This window comes from Phalacrocorax aristotelis, chromosome 7 (genome assembly GCF_949628215.1).
Source record: "Phalacrocorax aristotelis chromosome 7, bGulAri2.1, whole genome shotgun sequence".
Lineage (NCBI taxonomy): Eukaryota > Metazoa > Chordata > Aves > Suliformes > Phalacrocoracidae > Phalacrocorax > Phalacrocorax aristotelis.
Genome location: NC_134282.1, coordinates 4,644,644 through 4,665,654, shown reverse-complemented (window position 1 = coordinate 4,665,654; position 21,011 = coordinate 4,644,644). Strand labels below are relative to the sequence as shown.

Here is a 21,011-nt window from a genome sequence, read left to right as displayed (position 1 = left end):
CTTAATGCAGCAAACACTGCTTGTATCTTCCCGCTTTCCCCAGGGCAGAGTAATGGTGCTGCTATACCTGCTCTGGAGGACTCAGCTTTTGAGCTCATATTTGTAAGGTCCAATTGCAAAGCTATCTTAAGCGGGTTGGCACAGGAGTGCTATTTGTTTTAAAGGGAATTAGGTGTCCCAGCTGCTTCTGGGGCTTAGCAAAGCTCAATATAACACACATAAATATTCTTATAATCATGACCTGTTTTACTTTGCTGTGTACATCAAGAGAGGCCCAAAGAAATTAGGGAAGCAACAGCAATAACTTGCTCAATGAGCAAGCAGAGCTCTCCCCAGAGGTTTTGCAAACAGCAGAAAAATGCCCTTTCTGCAGCGAGTCCCAGCGATCCCACCCTGGCAAAGAGCATCCGAGCTGCGGCGCGGGAGGCAGCTGTGCTGCACACCCCTCCCAGGGCACCGCTGCTAATGGCATCGCTTCATAAGGCGCTTTAGAGAAGCTTCCCAAAATGCTGGAACAAAAGCTGGGTTATTTTGCCCAGTTTCTGATTACACGGGCTCTATTGGGTTTTTTGATCACTGGGCTGATGCGAGAAACAGGCTCCTGCTAAAGGTGAGCGGAAAAGTTGCAGCTTTATGTTACAGTCGCTGCAGTTTGCTCTCCCAACAGATAATTCTGCACCTGCAAAAACATTGGGCGCTGTGTGCTGTATTATGTTTGGGGACGGAGGAAAAGAGGCCTCCTGTGCTTTCCAGGGTGCATCTGAAGGTCAGAAGTCAGTGAGAAAAAGCAGATTTCCTCTGCCTGCTAACCTCCAAGCGCTTGTCCTGGACCCAAAGCGTGGTGCTCAGGATTGCCACCAAATACATGGTTACACTTCCATGGCCACAGCGTGTAATTATGGAGCTACCCTGATGGTGTTTGGAGCCAGGCAGAGGCTCAGCGCTCACTGCAGGCTTGAATGCGATGCAGTGCTGTCAGCACCCTGCTGCCTCCATCCCTGGCTCTGAGAGGCATTATATGTGTAATATACATCTATAGCTATACATTTTATTTAGACATTATCTATATATTTTATATATTACATATGTGTTATTAAAAACAATAGCTATTATAGATAATAATTATATAAAATCTATATACAGTTTTGATATTGCTGTGCCATGGTCACATTCATGCTCTGTGCCCAGCCCTAGGCTCTGCACATGCACTTGGGCTTGGATTGATTCTGTGAAAAAAAATAATTAATTAAGGGCTTTTTCCTCCAAAAAGCCACGTGGGCTGTAGCGGATGTGTGGGGTGGAGGGGTGGGGTGGAGGGGGTTGAGCAAACCTACCCATTTTGTGCCTGAATTGGGGCACTCATTTTCATTCCCCTTTAATCAATGGATGTGCTTTTGCCCATGGAGGAGGAGGAGAGGGATGCAGTCAGAGCCAGCGGTGCTCCGGCAGATAACTCTCCTCCCTGGTCATCCCTCCTTCCCCTAGGAGAGCAGCGCTGATCTTGGCTCCAGAACATGCAGGCTTTATTTGGCTCCATCTTCTGCTCGGTTCACAGATCTATGGCTTTTGTGTAACTGCAAGCCTGGCAATAACTGGTGTTTGGAGAAATAGGTGAACAAATTTATGGTAGGAAAGGAATCTAGTGAGGATTATTGAACACACAGATACCAGCTCTATCTTGGAAAGGCCCTAACCATGAGCTGCTGCAACCTAGTGGGTACAGCTGATGTGCCTCCTATTCCTGACCGCCGCTGAAGGGAGGGCACAGGGCTCCAGGACCTTCGGTTGGACCCACTACAGCTTTCTGCATGTATTTAACTTAAAACTTCAGCCCTTGGCATCACACGATTTCCTGAGATTTTTTAATTTAAAAAGTAAATTAATTTCTAACTCTCCTGCCAAGCAGAGTTGGGAAATACTACTCCTTAAACTGCAGAAGAGTAAAAAATAATTACTTAGCCAACCTCGTGATTCTTAAGCCAATACTGCAAATTTTGGTGCCTTTCTATGTCTCTTATCCACTTGGCTGCCATGGCACTGCTAGCAAAGATCTCTTGGCTGGAGCTGTAACCTGTCAGCCAGGTCAGGGGGGGTCTGGAAGGTCTGAAAGCAAACACTGGGGCAATTTAAATTGAATACCAAAGCTGGCGTAATGAGGGGGCTCCTGTGTTTGGTTTTCATTAGTATTTTTCAGCTCCAATATAGTTTCTCGCAGAACCACCCATGTATTACGGCAGCGTGCAAGCCGTGGCGGCAGAGGGTTAACGTTCCCTGGGATGCTCTACAGCATCCCGGTCCTGCGTTCCTGAGGCAATCCAGAGGCAAGAAGACTTGATTCCCATGGCCAGTGTATACCATCTGCCCCAAAATAGGCACGTGGTGCAAATGTGGGCCCCTGGAGGGTGTGGTGGGTGCTGCTCGGCCAGGAGCGATGGCAGGACCCTCCTGCTTTGGGCTTCACAATGATCAGCCTGGTTGAGCTGCCCCTTGCTGACTACCCACAGGCTCTGCAAGTTATTTCTGCCAGATCCATGCTGTGCCCCACTGCAGCCAGGTGCTATGGGGAGGGTCTTTACCCCATCCTGTGGGGGGGTCTCAGCATCCCAGCCTGGGGCAGAAGAAAGAGCCCTTAAACAGCTGCCGGGGAGAATTGTGGAAGATTTACAGCTCCCAGCCCGCTGCGTCAGCAAAACTACCCCTATCTCAGGGCCGTTATCGTCCAACAGTGTAAATATTTTCTAAATGAGTTGGAAGGAGGACTGATTAATGCAGGTTTGCTGGAAAATGTTACTGAGTTGGGAACAGGGATGGCTGAACACCCCCTTATCCCTTATCTGTCCTGGCCGAGAAGTGGGGGGCAGCTGAGGTCTCCCCCTCCGGAGCCGGCAGCAGCGCTGCACCCAGAAGCATCTTGCCTTTCTGCATCAAACCGAGGCATTTTAGTAATTTGCTTTCAATTCTGCTGTTTGCACACCTGACTGTATTTATTATTCAGTGATGCCTTTCTTCTCTCTGTTCCAGTGATTAAGAAGATGCTGGTGCCTTCGTTGGCTTTGTCACCCGGAGGCTGGCCTCAGAGCATCCCATCGGTGCGTGGGGACCGTCGGTGCCACTGTGTGGGCAATGGGCTGCTGAAAAAAATGCCTGCTGTCCCATGGTCCCATTTAAAAACCCTACCAGAACCCTAACCTGTTGGCAAGAACGTTATAAAACTGAGACAAATCATGCTTAATACTCACTATTGTGGGAAGGGGGTGTTTGAACTGTCTTGTCAAGTTAAACTACTTAATAAAAAAAGATTTGTTAATAGAATATTAAAGAATTTCTCTCTTAATGGCTCGTTTAAATCCAGCATGAAGGGACAGCAATGGAAAATCTTTCCCAGCTGGTGGCTCTTTGGTACTTCGTGAGTTTATTAGTTCCCAGAGCAAAGGGATTCAGGTACAAAAAGCTGCTAAAGGCAATTTCCAGGGCTGGAAATGTGGAAACAAACCCCCGCCCCAGACACTCCTTAACCCCGTCTGTGAGGGCTTTATGGGCTCCTGCTTGAAGGATGCTTGGGGCATGCTTTAGCTGCTTGGCCCGGTTATCCCTGGGCCACTCCTCCCACCTACGGTTTGTGCGCTGCAAAAGCATGTCTCGCAAACAGCAGCTTCAGCATGAGCTAGGACTCAAATAGCAGCTGCAGTGCCAAGGCAAGTCTAAAAGTGGGTCTAGGCCAGCATCCCACCAAAAATGTACGTGCCATGAGAATTCAGGTATTTGCGTGTCCACAGGGCCGCTGGGCAGCGATCTGGAGGCTAGCCGCAGGACATGCCTGGTGGATTTAGATGCTGAAAGAGGATGGTGCTCATACAAGTCCCTGCCGAGCCCCGCAGCCCTGTGCCACCCCCGGGGCCGGTCCCCACACCGTGACCCCCCCGGGATACCCTGCCAGGATGCCTGGGGCAGCCCCAGGAGGACCTGTCATTGCAGGCAATAACACGCTGCCGGATGAGAAGTTTCCCAGCCAGCCCTCCCCCGTGGGGGTGCAGACCTGCTCCAGTCGTGTGACACCTCCTTCTTCCACTTCTTCAACCTCAGGGCCTTTTTACATGTCCCAGGAGATTCCTTGGTGTCTCTGGCTTATCCCTTGCTTCTCCTTCTCCTGGCTTTGGTGACACTGCCCTGAGTTATGGCTTCTGTGCCTACGAAGCTCTCCTCTGTTGCTTGGAGAGTGGTCTTATGCCGGGCAAAAGCAGGAATAAAGTCTTACCCTGCTAAAAGGAATCGCAGTCCCTCGCCCATCAGACTGGGATCATCCCAGGACACTCTGCCTGACATAGCTATTAAAGTCCACCGGACAAAGACTCTACTTTCAATATCAAACATACCCATAGAAAATAAACCATATTTTATTGCCTGAAGTGGGAAGTATGGGCTGTGAGAATTAATAATGACAGTGGGAAGCTGGAAAAAGCCTCCAAAGGAATGGATGAGCACCTCACTGCCTGCCTGCCTGCTGCCACGGGTTGCAGGGCACCACCCGGGCATCGGCAGGAAAACCACTCGCTTCTCTACGGGCCGAGCACTTTTCAGACAGATATTCGTGTGCTGCTGCGAGGGCTGATGGTCAGGGAGATGGGGCTGGTTGGGGAACCAGAGCACCGGGACGGGGCAAGGTGGAAACTCTCTGGGGCATCACAACATGGGCAGGGCAAGGAGGCATTCGATCCCTCCTGAGCTGCCTGATAAGAAGTCTTCCTTTTGTTTTTGTCTCTAAAAGGAAACAGCATTTTTTCCTTATTTTTGTCTGTATTCGGTGTAACCAGATCACTCCCACCAGCGTGGCTCATTTCCTGCTGGTAGGTACACTGAAGCTATTACTGAGTATTTATTTTTCCACGGGCCTCTATGTTTCTAGTTACTTTGTGCTGATGTTATGCAAATACGTTGAGTCTGTGCCTCCTTTAGTGCCACATGCTGGGCCTATTGCATACGTTAGCACCCCGACGCATTTTTTTTCAGATATTTCCTGCTGTTATTTACCTCTTTATTTCTGATCTTACTACTTTTGGGTATACGATAAAGCTGTTTTCTGATGGGCCGATGGGCTAGAAAGGCAAGCGAACAGAAAGGACATGGATACACAAGGCCATTTAGAAGCAACTTTTACTAGTGGTGGTGATGACTGGTGAAAACCCGTGGGTTTTGCACTTTATTTTAATGGAAGTCAGTGAGTTTTGCTGCAGTAGAGGTGATAGAGACTGATGGCGCAGAACTATAATATCTCTATATGCTGACACATAAACAGCCTATGTGGCGCTGCTACTGCTGCTCTGGCAACAGCCACGTAGCTCCTGCACTTATAAATCTCTTTCTCTTCTTTTCTATTTGCCAGACACTGAAATTTTCCATGTGTGGGAGGTCTCTCATAAACTGATTTTATTTGGAAGAGAGCAGCGCAAACACTTTTTGAGATATGAAGGGGAGAAACATTTATTGAAAAATGAAAGGGGGGAGAATAGAGATATATATGTAATTTTGGCTATATTAAAGCCTTGTAAGAGCGCCAGCGCCATTGCCCTCCTGAGCGCCCAGCTCACAGGCGCTGGCCCCGGCCCATCTGCTGCACTACCAGTGCAATCGGTGCTTTGCAGAGATTATTCCTCTTTCCAAATTAAATTTCTGGCTTGATGAACTGGGGCTCTCAGCTGGGCAGAGGCAAAGCACTCGCCTCTGCTGGATTTCATTCTTATCCCTTCTGGGAGTCCTAAAGCACGCTGAGCATTGCCTGAGACGTGAGCACGTTGCTGTGGAACCATGGGGACCAAACCTGGCAGCAGCCCAGGTCACCTGCGAAAATTTCATGCCACGGGTGCATTATTTTTCCCAGCAGCTTCATCGCCCGGCTGACGCAGGAGCGCGCGTCTCTGCAGCTCCGAGGAGAGCCCGTCCCTCCCTCGAGCAGGGCTTTTCTGGGCTCTTGTCCAGCACTAAATAGGGAAAATTCCGACAGTCAATCCTGTCCGTTTTCCAGCTGTTCAAGATCTTTTAACTTTCAAAACAAAGATGAACGGAACTGGTGATTTTGCAGCAGATGCTAGTTGGGAAGAAACAATTGCCACGCCAGGTGCCCCGGTGAAGGCACCTGGTAGCTCCTGGCACAGCAGAGCTGCCGTCTCCCTGAGCCAGACCCCACCAAAGGTCAGAGAAACGCTGACCTGTGGCTTTTAAAAAATCTCACATCGATTCTAATCTGGGTAATTTGTATTAATTACCTTAGGTGAACACTAACAGGTTGTTTCCTGCATTACACCTGGCCTCTTCAGCTGTGAACTATGTGAAATTACAAAGAATCACCCTTTTTCTGAAGCTTTGTCTGAGGTGAGCACCTCCTCTCTGTACTCCAGCTATTTTTCTCCATGAAACTTTAACAATCATATTGTAAACAATCCATTTAAATTTAACCCTCCCCTCTTTGTGGGTAACATGCCTATACATGCTTTGACTGATCCTGCTGACCCGATAAAGCTCGTCACCGCACGAGAAAGCTGCAACAGCCCATGTGCTCCCAAGAGCAGAGCTGGACGGGAGGCTCTGGGTATGGCTGGCAGAGCTTGGGCAGCTAAAACAGATAAAATAGAAATTCCTGGCTGCTATCTGAAGGAAGGAAAACTTTCCTAAATATATTAAGCGTTCCAGAGCTTGTCAGAAATTTGGAATTTTGGGGGTTTTTTGAAGTTTAACATATTTTCAAGCATCGGGGAAAGGAATTCCTAGACTCCTCCTCAGGGCAGTGAAGCTCAGAGAGTTAATACAACTCTCACAAGCACGTTGGCAGTTTTCCTCCAAACCCAGCTACGCAATAAGTTGCTTTGCTTGAAATCCCAGGCCTTGTTTTCCTATCTTTTGACTAATGACAATCTGCATCTGCTAGGCCATACAGCCACACGTGTAGCTGCCAGCCTGCTTTAAAAGGAACGATGAACGGCAGCACGATCCTACTAGCTCTGGTTGCGTCTGTGCTTGTTCCAGTTAATCAGAACAGTTTTGTTGTGCCAGTCTAGTGTAAAGGATGTATTGTCACACAAAAGAGCAACTCTGAAAACACAGGTGGGGATGTATTTTGAAATACAACTGTTAGTCGTTGCCCTTTGCTTAACAGCACAGCAAAGAAAACATGTTTTCAAATATTTGCAGTTTAACTGTGAAAAACAACATTGCTTGTCCAACACAGCGCTAACCACTACTTTAAGAAAGCATTAGCAACCCTCTGGATTTCCAGAAAAGGAAGAACCTAGCCACCTTTAACTGTTGCTTCAAAACTGCCTGTTTTTTCTCAGACAGGAAAGCCCAAGCAGCACTCTGGCATCATCCAGCGCCGTACATCGGGGACACGACTTCAGGTGTTTTAAGTTATTTCCACAGAAGCACTTAAAGCTCAACATACATGAGCTAAGAAATAATCCTTGGCCTTGCAGCCAGTTACACACGCTGCGGCTTTCCTTTCGCTAGTCCTGAAACAGCAAAATGAAACAAATCAACGAGGCAGAGCTGACACGAGCAGCTGTTGTTCCACTGCCGCTCCCTCTTGTCTCCCTGCGCCACGCTGCAGGAACAGCCCCTCGAGCAAACTGAAAAATGACAAGAGACCCCAAGGCTGCTGACAACATCCATTTCCCCTTCTGGGCTACCGCTTCGATTCAGGTAGCACAAGTGGGTGTCACACAACTGTTAATGCATTGCTTTGCGCTTGGCAGCTCTCTTACTAGTCTGTCCCAGAGGTTTGCCAGCAAAAACAATGCTGAAATAATAATAAAAAGAATAATCAGGAAATCAAACAATTTACTAGGCACATTTCAGCCTGAACTAGCAGACTTGCTCAAGCACAAAAAGTTCAATATCAGAGCCCACATGCGTCCCTGTTTTATGGTATTAAACCAGTATGGCATTACGAGTTCCAGAGTTCTCCGTTGCACTGGAACCTGGGAGTAAATATTCCAATTAATCACACGCAGAGCACAACCAGCTTGACAGAACAGGGCACTGAAACGCACCATGTGGTAGGTACTCCAGCTGCGGGCTCACAAATACCACTCTTCCATAGTGAAAACTAATCAAATTTCTCTTCATATTAAATGAACAGAACTAGTTAATAGGACCTGGAGCGGTTCGTGTTTCAATGAAGAACCTGCCATTTGTACTAAAGAAATAATCCCAGAAGTCAAATACAAGAACCATAAAATCCACCATCATAAAGCAAAAGCATCTGTATGGATTTAATGGGATTGACAGTCACTGTCAACATCAAAGCAAACTCACTCCGTCCCTGAAGTGGTTTTAGCTACATGCTGGCGATGAGATTCATCTCCACCTCCTTCCCTGTCCATCTAAGGTAAACCTGGCTAACAGATCTTTGTTTGCTACGGTCCTGTTTGACTTGTGGTCATACACAGGAATGCTACAACCAATTAATGATTTAAATAAATAACACAGAAATAGTCTTTCTCTTTTAAAACATGTAAGCCTGCTTTTTAACTAAGAGTTAAAAGTAAACTTTTATTAAATATCACTAGCTCCACATAAATTAGCACAAGGAGCTGGTACTTCCAGTCGCAAAAAGCTCTGCTATTTATAAACATATAATTCAACTCTGATGCAGCTGTCCTACGTATGTACTCGGTGAAGTTTTCTGCTTGGACCTTCACTGATGCCGTGTTGAACAGCCCTAGTTTCTAGTGATGGCAGGAAAATTGCAAACCAAGTGATGTCCCGTGACGGGTTTTTAATTAGAATTTAAGAAAAAGGCTAGAAAACTAACCACGCTCTGTCAAACAGGGTACAAAATCTTTATTCACCAATAAGTTAAGTGTTCTTATAAATAGATGTTCTAGTCTTTTGTACGCTGTCTTGAATATAAAGCTTAGCTTCAATTACTCCTCAGACTCGGACCCTTCTTCATCTTGGCTGATCTGGAAGTACCGCAGTTCGTACGTCTCCTTGTCAGATGCAACGACACGCAGCCAGTCACGCAGATTGTTCTTCTTGAGGTACTTCTTTGTGAGGTATTTCAGGTACCTTAAAACCAGTAATTATACATTAGAACCCTCTCATTTAACAACTCATACTGCTGTCAGCACTCCACCCAAGACACGGCCCTAACACCACGCTAATTACAGCCAAAAATGAAAAATTATCATATATGACAGTAATAAAAGTGCATTTTCATTCCAGACACAGAAGAATTTATTATTTGAAGCTTTTTGACTACATAGCACAATGCCAATAATTCAAAAACACCGAGAAGTAGTTCTAAACCTTGATTTAAAGTGACATTGGTGTGTCTGTATGGCAAAATGAAGGGGGGAGGCAGGGAGGGAACTGCACCTCTAACCAGGGCGCTCATCTGTTGCGTGCCCTCACGCACTACGTGGTTTAAGGCTCCATTTGACTTAAGGGGTTCTTTTGCAAGAACACGTACTATGTACACGTACCTTTTAACGCAACCAATTAAGTAATACACCAGCCACCCGTGACGTGAATTCAGGATGACTTTTAAAAGCATCTCTTTCCTTGACATACTTCTAACAACCTATACGAAGCAACCCTGTAATACTATGTTTATACCTGAGGAAGCATTAATTTGCAATCAAGGTCTGTGTTTTAAAAAGCAGTTTTAAAAATATCTAATATTACAAATTTGGTTGAATTACATCTTCCACTAATATCTGTGAGTGCTGTGAAGGTCAGCGCTAACACCTTCTCTGTTCGTATCAGAGGTGCGTCACCTTCAACACGTGACGGTTCAAAATGCGCTACCGCAAGTACAACAGAAGAAAACCCATGCCAACCTTTTAGAAAACTGCTTCTCGGATGTCACCGTGATCTTGTTCTTCAGGCGTTCAATGTGAACGGTGTTGCCCAAGTTTCCAGTTTTCCCATTGACTTTAACCTTCTCCTTTAGGAACTGTTCCTGTTTCAACATTAAAGAAACAGAACACTAGGGAATGGCACCCTAGGTATGAACTAGGGAAGGGACCCTAGCCATATAGCAGTATTAAAAATCACCGTTTATGTGTGTCCTGATAGCAAGTATTTACAATGCAGTAAGATTTTTACAGTGTGTAATTAAAAAAAAAGTCACCCCTAGAAACAGGATTCAATTTAAAGTCGTTCTATTCACGGATGAGTATGAACCATCTTGTTCAGACGTCTAAAGGTGTCTGACGTCTACATGACGTCTGAGACACATCTAAACCCGAGAAAGCTTCAAAAAGCGCTGGCGAGTTGAAGAACAGCTGTCGAATTTGCTCATTCAAAATACAACTGTTCAGCCGTAATTCAGCCGCCGGCCCGCGCCGGGGCCGCTGTTACACCACGCGCGAGAAGCACGAGCAAAAAACCCACGACTTACAAAATTCCCAGAGTCGAAAATTCCATCTTCCACAGGATGGGTCAAGTCAAGGCAAAACTTCCAGGTGGACTTCTTAGATTTTCTGTCCTTTTGCTAAAACACCAAAAAAACACCCCAAACCCCCAATGTTAACGCTAACAACCCACACCCGACGAACACCGGCCTGGCCTGGCCCGGCCCCGGCCGCCCCCACTCGAGGTGACCCAGCTCCCCACCCGACCCACCGGCCCTTTGCCAGCTCTCCCGGCCCCTCCCCGCAGACGGCCGCCCCTCCGCGGGAGGACGCGCACACGGACACGGACGCGCACACGGACACGGCCCGCCGCCCGCCCGCCCTCACCGGCGCCATGCTGCCACCCGGCCGCTCCCGCAGAAAAAGAGGGTCACTTCCTCCGCGCCACGCTTTTATACCCCCCCGCCGGTGACGCCATCACGCAGGCGCGCGGGGCGTGGCGGGAAGGGCGCGAGGGAGCCCCGCCCGCGTTGCTCGCCGAGGGACAGGCAGGCGCCGCACGCCGCCTCAGCACGAATAACGAGTCACCCTTTCATTTCGCTTTATTTTCCCTTTTTTTTAATTTGCGTTGGAGAGGAACGCGAGCTCCCGTACAAGCGGCGGGCCGCGCCGCCCGAGCGGTGAGGCGTTTCCCCTCGGGGAGGCTGAGGGCAGGGGAGCGAAGGCTCCTCACCACAGCTCCAGTCAGAGCTGGAGCTCGCAGGTCCCTTCCACAGCTTCACCCGAGCATGAAAGGCTCTCCAGCCCTCCCGGTAATCTTAACCGGCACCCACCTCCCCACAGCACTGACATCTTTATAACAATTTCTGGAGCAAAACACACATTGACATATTCTTCCCCCTCCCATCGTTTGCACGGTGTTGAGAACAATACAGCTTTCCAAAACAGGTAACACATTTGAAACACGAGGTCTACCACTCCCAGCCCACATGATTTACAGGGTTTGGTTTTTGCTATGATTGGTAAAAACAAGTCATTGCCATCATTCCTCTCCCCCCCGCCCCCATTTGGAAAGCCGCGCTAAACAAGTCAACACTTAAAATATACAGCACACGACAACCGAGAACAGGGGTTTTCTGCGATACAGCGCTACACAGCAAATGTTTTGATTTAAGTTCACAAAACCAAGTTTCTCTCAGATGCCAAATACCGTAGGGCCGGACTGCAGGTGCTGGGGAGACTTCTGATGCTCTCGGCGTACCGCGCTGAACTGCTGACGCTCCACCACGCTCCCGCCACAACGCCTCCGGGACCTACGCCTTCATTAACATTCTCCATGTATAAGCGAGATACTCAAAATATCCTTAACAAGGTCTTTTTTCTTCCTGAAGTTCTACTGTAACAAACTACATTCTAATTACTCAACCAAAAAACAAAACAAAAAAAAAAAAAAAGGTGGGAGTCATTGAACTTTGAATTCTGTGAGACTGACCTGCAGTAACCATAAGAGTTTGAACTGTCAACAAATTTGACTTCTTTACAGATTATGTAAAATTACCTGTATCATGAAACTACAGACTGTGCACCATTTCTGATTACACCGTGGATTAGAAAAACCTGCAAGAGGCTTGAAAGCAGTTACGTTAAAACAATGAAATTCAGCTAACTTCTTAAAAAAAACAGCCCTGAGAACATGGCTCAACTAGCAAGAGCCTAGTTGAAAAACCACCATTATAAGCAAAAATTAGAAGGTTCTATTGAAATCTTAAAGTATTACTTGCCAACATTTGAGGCAGGAAACACTGCAGTCTTTCCAATTCTGTAAAGTCGTAAGCGAAACTCAATGAATTCGAGACATTAAAAAAAAAAAAGCATTATTTGGAGTGGAAATACTCTTCTTCACCTCCTAATTTTCACAGCCTTTACTCTAAGCAATTGCATCAGCTATTAGAAGTTTATAGTTTTTCGGTTTTGACACAATTTAAATGTTAAGACAGTAGTACAGAACAAGTACATTGGTAAGATTTGTTTTAAAGTAAAGCTATGAAAGAATTTCCCTAAGCATTTGGTTAGGATCTTAAAAATACACATCTATAATGGACTACTGACCACAAACAAAGTTTGTTGCAAAGGATTCTGACAGTAAACTGAAACACCTTACTTTGGAAAAAATGCTTCAAATACATGATCTAACTTAGAAACAACTTTTAACCTTACTGAAACTTGGAGATTATGCTTAACTCATGCTTCTGTATTACCTATGGGAAACTTCATGCATGACAAGCCAATGCTCTGCACTTCCGTAGCGTTCGAAGTGCTTCACAAAAGACAACTAAGTATATAAGAACAAAACTATAATGAAGTACTTAATTGTTTAAATCTTGCAGAACTGAAGGTTGCAATAGAAGGAGATCTGTAAGTCCCAAGGAGGGCTCTTCTAGCAAGCCGGAGGTCATAAAACCTCTGTCTTTAGATTGCTCTAGTACCTGAAAACTCCAGTTCGACCAGGACCCCACTTGTAGGAACAGGACAAAAACCAATCCTCGTCCCCGAGAGCTTACAGTCTAAGTCAATGCTTAGATGGTGGGCCAATGGCATCAAATGCCTATCTTCCAACGAGGTTTTAGAGGACAGCCAGGCACCTGGAAGTAGACTAAAGCACTACCAGAACAAGCACAAAACCGAGTCTTGTTTTCAAGCATATTAAAAGTATTCGTAATGCAGTGACAGCATTAGAACCTGCATTAGTATGACACAGCAACCTATGACTCCCCATTTGCCGTCACACAGCTCAGCCTGCTGTCAAGACCATCATCAATGGTTTCACAGCCACCTCCAAAGCCAACTAAGCGTTTTTCAGGTACTAGTTAGATGGAGGCAGAAAGGAGCATAGCACAGGCTAGCTTGAACTATTCAGCATGCACTTCAAAACTGTTCTGAATGCATTTCAATCTTTTGCATCTACAGCTTTTTTTAAAGGCGATCTTGCCATTTCGGTCAAGGTGCTATTTATACTGTTCACCTGCAACATGTATTGTGCTAGGCAAGAGCGTGTGGCAGTATCCTACTTCTGCCAGGTGTCCCAGGTAACTGTGCTTTATTACCAGAGTATATTTATTGCTGTCTTTACCTTCACTGCACTGCTCCCCTTGTCATGAGAAGCCCATGGAAAACGCGTGGTTTTGCCATCTACGTTAGGCCTCCGAGATTTGCTAGGCCCTGCCACAGTATGTACAAGGGCAGTTCAGGACGGCTGCCGTGAGCCCTTTGGGGATTAGAGAGTACATACTATTAAGCTGAACGTTTTAAGCAGTTAACAGCAGCGTGAAGTCTGACTCTTGCTGCCAACAGAAGCATGAACTGCATGTGCTGTCCAGGGCAGCACGCCACGGGTTTACAAGTTGTCCTCCATCAGCCAACAGCCACTGAAGCTTAAGGCAAGTTCAAGAAACAATTTATCAACTGTGAAGAGAGGTCTGAGCCATGGACTACGGAAGTTTCCCACTCATGAAGAGTCACCAAGTCTTAGAATTCAAGCTGAACACCTTAAACAGGATCAGGCTAGTTACCCTTCCATGACTAGTTCTGTGAAGCCTTGTGTTTGCCTGTTAAGCTACAGAGTAGTTAGAGGCACACACGTGTGTTTCAATGATTCGGAACTCCCCTGGAGAGGAGCTAGCTTTCCTAACTATGTAGCAATTTATTTACTTTTATAGTTAAGCCATGGTTGGTTCAGTATTATCTGTCAAGTCTATATTTTGAAAATACAATAGGTTTCGTTTTGGTTTGTATTTTTTTTAAAAAAAAAAAATCACATGCATTTCGTTTAGGCTTAATGCTACAGTTTGTCCCACTTTTCGAAAACATGTGCTACAAAAATGTGGTCTGAACCTGAAGATTAAAACCTAAAGCTGGAAGCACTGCAACAGATTCCCATGAATTTTGTCACCCTTTTATAGTTTAAGATAAATAGAGGAAAGGAATTGAACTGCATTTTTCTATTTTATTTTTCAAGTCTGACAAAGGCCTCGAGTGAAAGTCTATAGCTTTAACGTCCATTCTAACCTTTGTGTCCCCTTGACCTGTCTATGTCTCATCTACCCAATATTCCAACTGCCTGCCTAAACACAGGTAGGCTTTGACACCATTTTATCGTTACAATAAGCCAACAAGTTGGCAAAGAAGAATACAGAGGTAATACAGTTAAGTTGCACATGGCCACTGGGGCTTGGTCAAGCCAGCTGGCATTTCTGATCACTTGAGTTTCTTGCTCTAAAAGTTGCGATTGGCACCTACAGTTCTGCAAGAGTCCCAATCCACAAAATACTTAAGCTTTAAAAAAAAAAAAATTTAAAAAAAGAAATGCTACTTTTATTGTCAGTTCTACCTAAACATGTCAAGAAAAATACTATTTGTGCTCTAGGTCGCTTTATAATCCTAGATACCTACCAGCTTATCTAAAAGCCCCTGAATACTGTATTTTGTCTGTTCATACAGACAAACACTGTTTTGCTCAAGCAAATAAAAATATATCCACTAGTAACACCTGATTGGTTTCTTCGATCCATGGCTGAAACCCACAGGAATGTTAAAATAGTTACAATTAAGGAATTAAAATCTCAGTGATTTTGAAAACTGCCAGTTAGCCTGCAACACTAATCCAGAATCCAGCACTGCTTTTTAACAATTCAAAAAAGAAATGAGGTTGCTTGTGAAGGCCAGAGCTTTGGTGACAATAAGAACCAAATTTATAGATCTGTGGTTTGCCCAGACCTGAGCAGTTGCCCGAGCCTGGCGATCCTCTTTATTTGCAAGGCTTTATGGCTACAGCACATTCTTCATTCATTGCACTTATGACGGATATCTGGAAGGAAAGACAGATAGGTGAGCTCCAACCCATGCCAGAGGAAGCGCTATTGAAGTTACAGGCACCTATCCCATCTCTCTTGAGAAGAAAAAAAGAGGAAGTTGAAGCTGGTAAAATTCAGCCGTTAGAATAATTCCCACAATATCTGCCCTTCCCACTGATTTGCTCTTCTGCTGCCTTCTCTTTGCTATATTGCCTTGGCTGGCAGCTTGAGGTCCGTACAACAGAGGAAGGCAAACAAGCTCCCGCAATAGAGCCGAACTAGCAACCAGTGCGGCCCAGCGTAGGCTACAGCCTGCAGAGCTACTTGCTGACAGGTTTGCTAACGCAGTGAATTAGCCTACTCAGACTACATCACAAAACTCTACTCTTGCTCCCAATTGAGAAGGCCTGGAGGCTCTAATCCACACTGTCTGGACAGAATGAATCCTAACAGGATATATCTAGACACTTGAGAGACACCCATGTCACCTTACTGTCAACCAAGCCAGGTGTCAGTGCCATACTAAGTGCTCCAGTACAAAAATCCTTCGACATCTCAAAGGAGCAATCCTTGTGCTCCTAACCCGCTCTTCATGGAGAGATACAAATGGTCAATATCAGAATAGGACTTCTTCATTGTATAATCAAGTGGAATTAACCATAACTCTTCTTGTCTGCCCTTTGTACTTACCTGCACATCTTCATTGGCATTGAATTTTCCTTCTATTTCTTTGCCAAGATCCCCTTCTGGCAACTTTAGGTCCTCACGAACTTCACCGCTTTCTGTCAGCAGGGAGAGATACCCATCCTGAATACCTATCAGCTGTGAAGAGAAGTTCACTTTTAGGAAGTTTAACATCAGCAGTCATTAGCAGGCAGCAGCTGAAGAGAAGCAGAAGGCAGTGAACTCTGCCTGGTACATTCATTCTTTAGTACTGGGTCTGTGATAGTTAAGAACCTAATTTAAGTCAATTTTTAACAAAGGTTTAGAGGGCTGAGAGTTAAGGCAACTTTAGCAAAAGCCAGACTGCTATCAAGAACCACCAGACCCTGCTGATCATTTCCTAGTAGGCGGGGCACTGCAAAACCCACCCTTGTGGTTTAGGAAGTGTACTGCTTCCAGGTCACTGGTTCAGCTTTTTGTATTTGTGAATTAGAAACAATAACTGGAACGGTCTCCACTGAACAGCGTTGCTCTTAGAAAGCATAGAAAGTACACAACAGTGGAACCATACACTTCTATACCTTCATTTGTGCAATGAGATACTATCATTTACATTAAAGGCTAATGAATAAATTAGGGAACATCCACCAAGCTCTGGACCACTTCTGTAATGCTCTTTTCGGCCTAACCAAAAGCCTGAGCTAAGGGGAAGGGCTATTTTGACAGAGCAGGTTAGGGAACTTGGAACACGCAACATTAAACCTCAAAGGCAGCCCTACCAAGTCTGACAAACAGCAACAATTGCAGTAGCAATAAGGACCCAGCTGCATGAGAAAAACATGACCAAGATAACATTAAGAATGTCTTGGAAGGTATGAGCCCTAAGACAGGCCATTCACACTTTATTCAAACAGCATCAGCTGTCCTGAGGAGCTGCTGATGCTCTGAACTTTGGCTTTGTCAAGCAGATGCAGCTTTCCAGCTGACATGGATGTATCGGTTCCTGACCAGAACTACTCCTAAACAACGGGAAGACAGCCGACACGTTACAGCTCAGACCCTGAATTGTGCTGGTTTTAAGAGCTCGCAGTCTATATCACAGAAGGCATTACCGACATTACAGAAGCCTGCCAAGTTCCCTCCACACATATATTTCAGAGCAGAGCTCAGGAGCACCAAAACTACTTGATATCCACTCAAGCCAGCTTCCACCCAAGGAGCAGGAAGCACCGTAGCAAGTTAGAACTGGCATCAAATGCAGTTTAAGACTGTCTTGTTGATTCACCTGCCCTCTGTAAGGGTGAAATTACAAATGACAACATATGATTAGATTCAAATTTACCTCAAGTGAGATCTTGATTATCTTTTAACTAGTAATAACTTGCGGCAGGGATAACCTCTCTCCAGATTCTAAAGGATGCCAGTATTACAAAGAATAAAGTGACCTTACAACATGAGCTAGAAAAAAACCCCGCTGCTCTGAATTATGTCTATTGCCTGTCACTTCTAAAATTGCTGCTACAACATGAGGTTGTTCGTACAGTAAGGAGGTCTCCATCGGTGAGCACCAACAGTTTTAACAATTCATTAAATGCTATGAGTTCAGCACTGTCATGTGTAGACAGGCAAGTTCCATTAATTCTGACAACAGTACTTAATTAACTGAGAGACAAGTTTTGGGATGAAGAGGGTTTACGCGTGGTATTGGGAGCGTAAAGCCTCTTAATGTGTGGGAGGACACAGTGACTGTTAACTCACCTGGTAATCATTCCTCTTGATATTTGGAACATCCATGTTATGAGTTGAAGGGCAAATATCCTCATATTTTTTGCCAGTGAAGATATCAATACCAACCAAGTGAACCTACAAGAGGAGAACAATAGCATCAGTCACTGTTGGTCCTAGGGAAGCAAGATGCCATTGCCATCAGTATGGCTGGTTCCACGCAGTTTTCCAAGAGATCACATGTAATACCAGATTCTGCCTCGACCCTCTGCTTGCAGTACGAAAGCAGCCCAGGCGCGGAGAGAAGGCCTCTCACACCCTTTCGTAGCACACTACAGAAAACACTACATCAGAATGAAGATCAGCTGGTGTTATCTTCCACAGCCACCTGTAGTTTTACAGCAGTGAGCTAGAGCTCAGAGTATGCAGCAGTTATGAAAACATTTACTTCAAGTTCTAGCTGTTCTGAGAAACGCAACAGTGTTGGCGACAATGCGAAGGTAAAGGGGAAAGGAAGAGGTGCTCACGCAGAGAGATTAAAGCGGCTCCCACCTCCATTTACATGAGCAGCACTCTCCACTGCGGCTAGCATTTGGATTACCAGTTCATAGCCTGTTCTTCTCAGGCCCTTTCACTCTCGCAACTGTTTCGGTATTTAAGAAAATGGGATCTGCCTAAGAAAACAAGCCTTTAAAAAAGCAAGGAGAGGGAGAAAGGAAAAAAATTGGCAAAGGCCTCTTTAACAAATCCTAAATATTTTACCCACCTACATGTATCACGCAAGGCTGTGGAAACTTAAAACTCTCATTAGTCTGTGCTTGTGGCAGATCTGTCTCTTAAACTCTAATATACCCACCATAAAGTGCTGTTGAATGAACGAAGTGGGAATCTAGCCTTGGTCCAAGCTCTGGACAGCTGCCTAAGCCAACTGCTTAGGCAGCAGGACTGCAGCCTCAGACAGCAGCCTAAGAATGTCCCTGCTGGGATGCAGGAGGGGGAAGGTACTCCTCGCTCCGTGCTGAAAAAAGGAAAGCAGCAGCGAGGCAAGGCAGCAAAACAGGGCCAGAGGAGGCCCAGGGAGATAAGGACTGTCCGCCGAGCTCCTCGGGATTATGTAACAGAGCACGGGCACTTCTAGCAAGCGCGCAAGGCGAGCGCTGCAATAGTGAAAGTCTGCCGGCACAGGCAGACACAAACGTGCTCTGGTGGGGAGCGACAGCACAGCCCAACCACGCCCTGGTGACTTCATCAGCCCCCCTTCCAGAACTTACTCTACCCCTGCTACAGAAACGACTTTTATCACGACGAGCGTTAAAGCTTTTTAACAAGTTGGGGAAAAAAAGCCGCCTAAACCAACCCCCCCCGTCCCGTCCTCAATCCTTCCTGCTTTGTGTTATGGAACCCCCTGAGCTAAGTCTAGGCTGAAGAGACACACGAGACGCTGCTGCGAGAATAGCGAAAGCAGGGTTACGGAACGCTCCGCCAAATGAAACGCTACACCCTTCCCCACCGGCCAGGCGGTGCCGCCCCGGGAGCCGGAGCGGCGCTCGCCGCTGGCCGTGCCGCCCGCCGGGGGCCGGCAGAGCCCGCCCGCTGCCGCTCACCTTGGCGTGGCCGTGCTTGCCCGTCTTGGAGGTGGACATCTCCACGATCTTGCAGGGGCGCCCCTTCAGCACCACGAAGCCGTTCTTGCGCAGGGCCGAGCACTGCATGGGGTACGTGAAAGAGGCGCCGGCATCGCCCGTTGTGAAGTCCAGCTCGTCCGCCATGGCGCTGCGGGGCGGGGGGGGGGGGGGGGGGCTGCAGGAAAGCGGGAGGGTCGGTGCGAAGCCCGGGCGGCGGGAAGGCCCGCGGTGGGGGTACGGGGAGAGGGAACTCCCGACCACCCCCTCGGCGGGACGGCGGCGTGCCGGGGCGGGGAAGGCACCCCGCCACCCTGCCAAACGCCCACCCCCCCCTCGGCCTCCCTCACCCGCCCCCTCAGCCCCGCGGCCCAGTTGCGCGTAGCCCCGAGGGGCGCTGCGGCCCTTCTCACCTTACGGTACCGGTGCCGGTGGCGGGGCGGGGTCGCGGCGGGGTCACGGCGCCGCGCACACGCGCCCGACCACTGCGGCGGGCGGCGGGAAGGGGCGGCGGTGGAGCGCGCGCCCCGCGTCCCGCCCCGCCCCGGCCCCGCCCCTCCCGCTTCCGCCGACCTGTCACTCTCATTGGTCCGTACCCCCTCTCCCTCCGCCCGCCGGCTAGACCCACGTGCTGGGGGGGGGGGCGTTTCCCGCCCTCATCACGCCCCCCGCCGGCGCCTACGGAGTGCGGTTGGGCTCAGCGCCCTCGCGCGCCCGCGCGCCCGGCGCCATCGCTAGCGAGATGACCCCGCCGTATCCCCGCCTCAGCCGCCAGGGGGCGCCATTGCGCGCCTCCTCCTGCAGCCCCCGCTCGCCGCCATCTTGGCGCTGAGGCGGCTCTGAAAGGAAGAGACAAAACTAGGGTTTTGCTTTGGTTTTTTTCTTTCTTTTTTTCAACCAATTGGAGAACAAATGGGTGTTCCCAAGGCCTGGTGGGGCAAGGCTTCCTCGTGAGATGCGGTCAATTATCAACACAAAGCTCATTTGCCCACCTAACATTTCCCCTTTCAGTATAATCGGAAACAAGAGCGGTTTCCAAGCGCACAGTAATCGGTCAGAAGGGTCTGAAACTGCCTAGAAGCCATGGCGAAAGCTTGTTTTCATTAATGGGCATGAGGTTCGGATGGCTCCCTGCCCTGCCTCTTCCCCGCAACACCAATGGTGCAGCCCTCGTTAGCCCCTGGCACCCCTGTGCTGCCTGAGGAGAGGTGTGAGGAATGAATGCCAGGCCAGCTGGATGGGTTCCCAGTGAAACGAGGCCAAATAGTAATTTTTGTTAAAACTCTCCAAGCCAGATGCCCTAAGACCGTCAGCTGTTTGGCTGAATTCACTTGAAGACCGTTCTGTGGAACTGCCAGTGGATGAGGCCTGGCCCTGCCTGGTGCCACACAAATCACCTACTTTAAACACCAGAAAAACGCAGAAATCCAGAGGTGTGCATGGCAGCGTTGTCAGAGCTGGCCTCTGCCATCAGCACTGTGGGCTGAAGTGTGCTGTCCTATGTTTTCTGCCCCCAAATCCTCAGCTTATTGACTCTGTTCTAATGGGGTGGCTACAGGAACCGGTTTTAAAGTCGCATTTTAAAATGTCTTCTAAGGGATCTTTTATTTAAATCTGTGTGATGCCTGTGCTCCTGCCCTTGGTTACATAGATCCCACTCCAAATTGTACAGCGTGTCCCCAAGGAGACGGGTTTGGCTTTCATTTGCACGGGGCCGCTTTAGGATGCTCCAGCAGGTCCAGGCAGTGGCTATCTTCTGTTACCGGGGTTTTCGGTGGGTGCTGCCTCACCAGCCTGCTCTA

General features: G+C 47.5%; 2 protein-coding genes across 2 annotated transcripts; both read right to left on the bottom strand.

The window, feature by feature from the left end:
* Positions 1-8,807: 8,807 nt before the first annotated feature.
* Positions 8,808-10,833, bottom strand: RPL22L1 (ribosomal protein L22 like 1). Its single transcript, XM_075098490.1, has 4 exons — positions 10,737-10,833; positions 10,397-10,489; positions 9,834-9,955; positions 8,808-9,060 (listed from the first exon to the last, which is right to left on the bottom strand). Exons 1-4 carry the CDS (start codon positions 10,743-10,745, stop codon positions 8,916-8,918), a joined length of 369 nt encoding a protein of 122 aa, XP_074954591.1. The 5' UTR covers positions 10,746-10,833; the 3' UTR covers positions 8,808-8,915.
* Positions 10,834-10,933: 100 nt separating this feature from the next.
* EIF5A2 (eukaryotic translation initiation factor 5A2) lies at positions 10,934-19,400 on the bottom strand. Its single transcript, XM_075098489.1, has 4 exons — positions 19,192-19,400; positions 17,621-17,725; positions 15,890-16,021; positions 10,934-15,213 (listed from the first exon to the last, which is right to left on the bottom strand). Exons 1-4 carry the CDS (start codon positions 19,354-19,356, stop codon positions 15,154-15,156), a joined length of 462 nt encoding a protein of 153 aa, XP_074954590.1. The 5' UTR covers positions 19,357-19,400; the 3' UTR covers positions 10,934-15,153.
* Between the last annotated feature and the right edge of the window lie 1,611 nt (positions 19,401-21,011).

What these genes read in the sequence shown, in the direction of transcription:
- RPL22L1 (XM_075098490.1), bottom strand. An exon ending in TTTTCGACTCTGGGAATTTT is followed by an intron (nt 9,956 to 10,396) that starts GTAAGTCGTGGG and finishes ATGTTGAAACAG; the next exon opens with GAACAGTTCCTAAAGGAGAA. An exon ending in GAGAAGCAGTTTTCTAAAAG is followed by an intron (nt 9,061 to 9,833) that starts GTTGGCATGGGT and finishes ACTGGTTTTAAG; the next exon opens with GTACCTGAAATACCTCACAA.
- EIF5A2 (XM_075098489.1), bottom strand. Translation starts at nt 19,356, where the DNA reads ATGGCGGACGAGCTGGACTTCACAACGGGCGATGCCGGCGCCTCTTTC. An exon ending in TCAAGAGGAATGATTACCAG is followed by an intron (nt 16,022 to 17,620) that starts GTGAGTTAACAG and finishes TTCTCTTCACAG; the next exon opens with CTGATAGGTATTCAGGATGG. An exon ending in ATGCCAATGAAGATGTGCAG is followed by an intron (nt 15,214 to 15,889) that starts GTAAGTACAAAG and finishes CTTTCCTTCCAG; the next exon opens with ATATCCGTCATAAGTGCAAT.